Consider the following 6,750-nt stretch of genomic DNA (forward strand, 5'->3'; position numbering starts at 1 on the left):
AACTATTTTTCCTTTTTTGATTATAATTTGGAATACGAAAATTAATTCACCTTCATCTTCTTTTCAAACTACATTTACTTGACTTTTACTCCCTTCTACTCATCTCTTTCCCTCTCTCTCTCTCTCACCCCTCCCCTTTTAGTGCACCTGAGCACTGTATACAATAAGCTTGTTTTTATATATTATATTGCTAACTCAGCGATTGTGTACACATGTTCCATTCTTGATATCACTAATGTTTGTTTTCTCTTAACTTTCATTGTCAAGGTATTGGTTCTTCAAGGTGATCTGTATTTAGTTCCATTTGCAATGCTGAGACGCAGTGAAAACAATTACCATCTATTTGAGAGATTCAACTTAATTATCATGCCATCAATAACGGCTCTACAGCGATCCAGCCATCAGTCTGCCAATGGGCGTCCTACCATTGATTCCTCTGGTGCCATTGTTATTGGGAATCCAAAATTGACACCAGCCATCCAGCAACAGTGGCAACTTAAAGACATTCCTGGATCAGAGTATGAAGCCAGGATCGTGGCTGAACTGCTGACAGCAAAACCTCTTATTGGACTAGAAGCAACAAAATCTGCCACTCTACAACAAATAGAGCATGTTGAGGTGATTCACATTTCAGCACACATTTCTTGGAAGCTGTCTGCTATTATTCTCTCTCCAGGGGAACTTTCATCATCTTCATCATCGACATCACAATTTAACTCTGCTTATGAACTTGATGACAGTGGCAACAATGTGGCCTCTTTAGATTCACCATCTTTATCTGAATATCTCCTAACAGCTGCAGATATCTTGAACTTGAAATTACATGCCAAATTAGTTGTTTTAAACTCTGGACATACACATGACCGTGCGGGTAGAATCAATTCTGATGGTGTTGTCGGTCTGACAAGAGCACTGTTATCTGTTGGGGCTGAATGTGTGTTGTATTCACTATGGCAAGTCCCTGATCAGGCTTCCAAATTGTTAATGAAAACAATGTACTTGATGTTGCAAGAAGGCCGTACAGTGACCCAGGCACTGCATATGGCAATTAAAGCCGTGCAAGCTGTTAAACAGTTCAGTCACCCAAGTAATTGGGGAGGCTGGGTTCTAGTTGGGAGAGATGTCACACTCAGCAGTAAAATGGCTCTCATGGGACATGCAATCTGTGAACTTCTTCAGTCTCCCAGTCAGTGCCGTGACTCAATGCGAGTTCTTTTACATCTAGTAAGTAATCCATTCTGAAGTTTTAACATTTTTAGTAATAACTTTAATTTTCTTGAGAAATTTGAAAATTCTAGCATTGAGAAAAACATTTTATATTTGAATCAGACTTAATAAATAAGTAAAAACTAATTTTTAAGCTTTTCATTATGAACATATTTTTACACATTTTAAAAATCTTTTTACCTTTGACCTCAAACTTTTCCATATCAGCCTGAATTTGGCTGTCCTGGTTATATCTGTTGTTTGCTTAAATTATTAGAGAAAGTGTTTTACTGCTAATTAATATTTCTACTACCAATTACTCACTCATAAAATCTAATTAGTGTTCATTTCTTGGTCAATAGAGAAGTCTGTGTTGGCATGTAGCCTAGGACAGGATATAGGCTAACGATTTACCTTTTTGCTACTTAAATATATAATGCATTTTAAAAATTAGTAATAAGGAACTTATGTATTTTTTGTAAATGTGGAGCCAAAAAAAGAAAAAGAAAGAAATTTAAAATGAATTAATTTTCCAACAGATTGAAAAGTCACTCCAAAGAATTCATCAAGGTGCTAAGAATCCAATGTACACCATGTATCAAAGTATTGAGAACAAAGTTGGTCAAATCAATGGCTGGAAGGATTTATTACATTCCGTAGGATTTCGCTTTGAATCAGCAGCGAATGGATTGCCAGTGGCTGTGTTTTTCCCTCAGACTGATCCCGGTGATAGATTAACACGAGCTAGTGCAAGTCTTCAAGCCCTGTTGGGTAAGCCGTCTTTAATATAGTTCTGTATGGGAGTGTGTATTGCTTCTACATAATAATACCGAAACATAATCAACAAACGACTAGAGATGTGAAAGAAAGGGAAAAGGTGTAAAATAACTGCCTATTAACTGACATATATTACATTATTTATAAATAGGCAGTGATTTAATGGCCTTTACCAATAATCTATGTAATTTGACATGTATTGATGAGGTATATGGGCAAATTTATGAAGGCTATACTTTGCCTTTTATTTAATTTTACTTCATATATTTTATATGACACCATTGCTGTTTGTGTGTGTCTGTCAACAAATGTGTGCAGTTGCATATATTTGAATATACAAACGGGAGAGAAGTACTCAATATCTAAAGTTATGTTCATTCTTTTGAAAATATTGCTACTGAAAAATATCCAGAGGCACAGGAGTGGCTGTGTGGTAAGTAGCTTGCTTACCAACCACATGGTTCCGGGTTCAGTCCCACTGCGTGGCACCTTGGGCAAGTGTTTTCTGCTATAGCCTTGGGCCGACCAAAGCCTTGTGAGTGGATTTGGTAGATGGAAACTGAAAGAAGCCCGTCGTATATATGTATATATATATATATATGTGTGTTTGTCCCCCCACCATCGCTTGACAACCAATGCTGGTGTGTTTACGTCCCCGTAACTTAGTGGTTCGGCAAAAGAGCCCGATAGAATAAGTACCAGGCTTACAAAGAATTAGTTCTGGGGTCGATTTGCTTGACTAAAGGCAGTGCTCCAGCATGGCCACACTCAAATGACTGAAACAAGTAAAGAGTATGAACGAGAATCTATATGCACATGTGTGTGTCTAAGTGGGTAATTCTCCTTTTACCCATGCAGTTGCACCCTCTGTTGAGGTATCATCAATGTCTAGGAGATGGTGTCTTGACCTTGCCGTTCAGTTGTATGTCTTCAGCATCATGAGAGCTCATGACAGGGAGAGAAAAAAAAAAGGAAAAATACTGTCAACATAGTCTCGAGTACAACCACCTTTTTACACTTCCTTTCACTCTCCTCTTAAGATGTAGCGCCTTCTTGTCATGGGCCTTCCTCATCACAAAGACATGCAACTGCATGACAAGACCAAGACTCAACCTCCTAGGCATCAATGATACTCCAACAGAAGGTGCAGCCACATGCGTGTGTGTGCTTTTGTGTTTATGTACTGATACATTTTCTCAGTCATATGCATTGAGTCCATAAATACCTTTCACTTCTCAAAATTACTCACTTTGTGTTGTATTAGTTCTCAAAGTTCAACAATTACTAATTCTAGCTTCCCATGACAATATAATTACCAAAGTAGCTTTTCTTAGAATTATCAAGAACCTAAACACTATCCGCTTTGATTTAGAAATAACTGATAAATGATAATCTAGAGGATGTGTAGTATATTGCCTGTTCAAAGATACTAACTGGTAAAATAAATTTCACAAGATCTGTAATTTTCTGTTTTTATATAATTTGTAGTCACTCAACGAATATATGTTATTTTTATTTCTAGGTCTACCATCAAATTCCATTACAGCACTGTCTGAATTTTTAGTCAATTATGAAGCTGGAGAAGCTATAATAACAACAGTACGTACAATTAGACTCGTATATTGTCCAAAATCTAATTAACAGTAGAAAAGTTCTGAAAGTAAATTTGTTAGAATAAAAATTGGCTGGAGAAAGTGAAGAGAGCTGTTATGTTTGTGGGTAATGAAGAGTCTCTCTTGCAGGGTGAATGGTAGATTGTATGACGCTTGTATACAAACAGCAATGTTATAGGGTAGTGAGAAGTGTGCTGTGAGTGTGGAGGACATGCAAAGATTAGAAAGACATGAAGCTAGCATGCTCAGCTGGATGTGCAATGTCAGTTTTGCATGCCTGACAAAGTGCAAATGTGTTGAGAGAAAAGTTAGGCACAAGGGGAATCAGATGTAGTGTGCAAGACTGTGCTAGTATGGTTATGTGATGTGTATGGATGAGGACAGCTGCATGAAAAAAGTGCCAATTGCTAAACGTGGATGAAATCTTTGAAAGAGTGAGGCCTGGGAAGGCATGGAACAAAGTATCGAAGGCCTATCCTCAGGTTGTCGAGCCTCTTGAAGGAGATGATAAAGGACTGTGATAAAGGACTATATTCAAGCAAATTCATCTCTCTTGGCAAAAACAAGGTCCTATCTGCATATTACTTATGTCTATATGACTGCACCCAATGTGTTGCTGCCGAGCCTTCCCACGTCACATTTTCCTAACACCCATCTCTCCATCGCTATTGTGCAGTTCTAGTCTCATATAGTTACAGCAGATATTTCATTTGTGCTTCCAGTTATCCCCTATTCTTGCAACTACTTTTTCTCACCTATCCACATTCTCAGTATCATTCCTTTCCACTTTATTTTCCATGAAATCTCCTTTCCCTTGGGTTATATCTTATGACTGCCATTACCACATCCCTTACACCCTCATATATCTGCTGTCATTCTCAACATCCTCTCATATCTGTCATTGACACCCTACTCCCACACTTTTGGTTGTCACTCTATATCCATCCCTATGTACCTCTGACCTCCATCTCTGTCACTGTGCATCTTTCTCTCTCCATCCCCTTTTCCCTTCATCTCCACATTTTTTCACCTATCTAACGTTTTAATGTCCTGCTGCTCTCCACCCCCATCTTGTTGTATTATCACATATCACCTTCTCCACCCTAATCTGCTCTTATTTCCTTTTCCCCACCAAACTGATCTTCACCATCCTCCATTCTGCTACTCTTGTTCACCACTCACTGCATTTTAACCCTCTGTCACTCTTCTTTCACACTCTCATGAACTTCCCCACCTTTCTCAATCCTCTGTCCCCATTCCTCTCTTATAATCACCTTCCTGTACCTCAAGGGCATACCCTGACACCTCAACAACACCATTTGTATCTTGCTTCCCAGATGGAGTAGCCATGTATCTCCTCTCCAGCAAGGCTCCTGTACCTCTATCATACTTTAGCCTGGCATAAAACCACCTCCCTCTCTACTGCTCCCCCCTTCAGTTGAGGAACTTTGTCTTGCAAGTTACTTGGTTACCTCACTGGTACCCAGTGGTGTGGGAAAACAAAGTACTCAATACTCTCTGTAAAGTGGTTGACATTAAGGTAGAGCATTAAGCTATAGAAACCAAACCAAAGCAGACATTAGAAAGTGATACACTTCTATGGTTCATTGGACTCTGTTGAATTGTCCAACCTATGCCAGTAGGGAGATGGACATTGTATGATGACGACGATGATGATGATATTGTTTCTGCCATTATTTGACTCCAATTTCTTTTATTTCAGCTGCATGATATCCTCATTCGAGTTACAGCCAAAGAAAATATCATCGAAGTTCCAATCAATGTGAAGCTGTGGCAGATTCCTGGCTGCCATGAATTTCTTGCATCTCTTGGTAACTTGGGTTTATTATTATTATCATTTTTTGGCAGAATCATTAACATGCCGAGCAGAATGTTTAGTAGCAATTATTTTGGCCTTTATGTTCTGAGTTCAAATTCCACTCAGTTTGACTTTGTTTTTCATCCTTTTGAGGTCAATGAAATAAGCACCAGTTGAGCATAAGGGTCGACGTAATTGACTAGCCCCCTCCCTCAAAATGTCTAGCCTTGTACATTTTGCAGAAAGGATTATTATTATTATTATTATTATTATTATTATTATTATTATTATTATTATTATTATTATGTGAGCTGGTAGAGTTGTTAGCATGTTGGACTAAATTCTTAGTGGCATCCCTTTGGCTCTTTATGAGTTTAAATTCCACCGAGGTTGACTTTACCTTTTGTCCTTTCAGGGTCGATAAAATAAGTACCAGTTAAACACTGGGGTCAATGTAATTGACCCCTGACATTGCTGGATTTGTGTCAAAAGTTGGAATAATTATAATAAATAATAATTATTATTTGCTTACTTATGAAGCAGTTAACCTGTTTAAATATATGTAAATGTGTAAAACGTTTTTGTATGATCAAAACTCATTAAATTAACCTGCTTTCCCTATTCTTCTATATAAGAGAAAATGTTAAGTGCAGAAACCATGTTGTAAAGATTTTCAATATAACAGACGTTGTTTTCGTTTTGTTCTACTTTTTACACAAGTAGTTTGTTGGCTCTGATTTAGTTATTGAATAACATAAACTCACTCTAACAATATCTTTAACTCTCAAAATTAAATCACAGTATTGTAACTTCTTTAACACGTAGGGTTTGATCTGATTGATGTCGGCCGTGATGATGTTACACTTCGCCTGGGGAAACAAGCTACTAAGCGCCATCTCCAGTTTGCATTGCAATCTCTTGTTGCAGTTTTTGGTGAGTACTTAATATATATGTACAAACATACATATGCAGGGGTTGGACAAAATAATGGAAACACCTAGCATCATGGCATCATAATTTTGAAATATCTATAAAACCGTCAAAAGCTTGTTTATTTTCATGTTTTTTGATTTATTATCAGTGTTGCTTAATGTTTTGCTAAAATTGCTGTTTCTTTCCAGATATCATCAGAAAAAGGTAATTAAAATTCATTAAAATGATAGGTCTATTGGACTTTCAAAGAGGTCAAATTGTTGGTGCTTTTATGGCAGGTGCTAGCATAGTGAAAACAGCCGAAATGTTTGGTGTATCAAGAAGTACTGTCTCGAAAGTAATGACAGCATTTGAGAAAGAGGGAAAAACCTCCTTGTCGAAACAAAACTCCAGAAGAAAACC

The 6,750-nt window shown here is 37.6% G+C and overlaps 1 protein-coding gene across 1 annotated transcript in view; it reads left to right on the plus strand.

Moving 5' to 3' along the window:
* LOC106873415 (tetratricopeptide repeat protein 28) overlaps positions 1-6,750 on the plus strand; it is a gene marked incomplete at its 3' end in the record, with an annotated part of 155,172 nt that overhangs the window by 140,936 nt on the left and 7,486 nt on the right. Inside the window, exons 13-17 of the mRNA XM_014920771.2 lie at positions 268-1,224; positions 1,746-1,977; positions 3,506-3,582; positions 5,320-5,428; positions 6,241-6,348. Of these exons, the coding sequence (XP_014776257.2) occupies positions 268-1,224; positions 1,746-1,977; positions 3,506-3,582; positions 5,320-5,428; positions 6,241-6,348 (1,483 nt within the window). The remainder of the gene's footprint in view (positions 1-267; positions 1,225-1,745; positions 1,978-3,505; positions 3,583-5,319; positions 5,429-6,240; positions 6,349-6,750) is intronic.

This window comes from Octopus bimaculoides, chromosome 1, assembly GCF_001194135.2.
Source record: "Octopus bimaculoides isolate UCB-OBI-ISO-001 chromosome 1, ASM119413v2, whole genome shotgun sequence".
Lineage (NCBI taxonomy): Eukaryota > Metazoa > Mollusca > Cephalopoda > Octopoda > Octopodidae > Octopus > Octopus bimaculoides.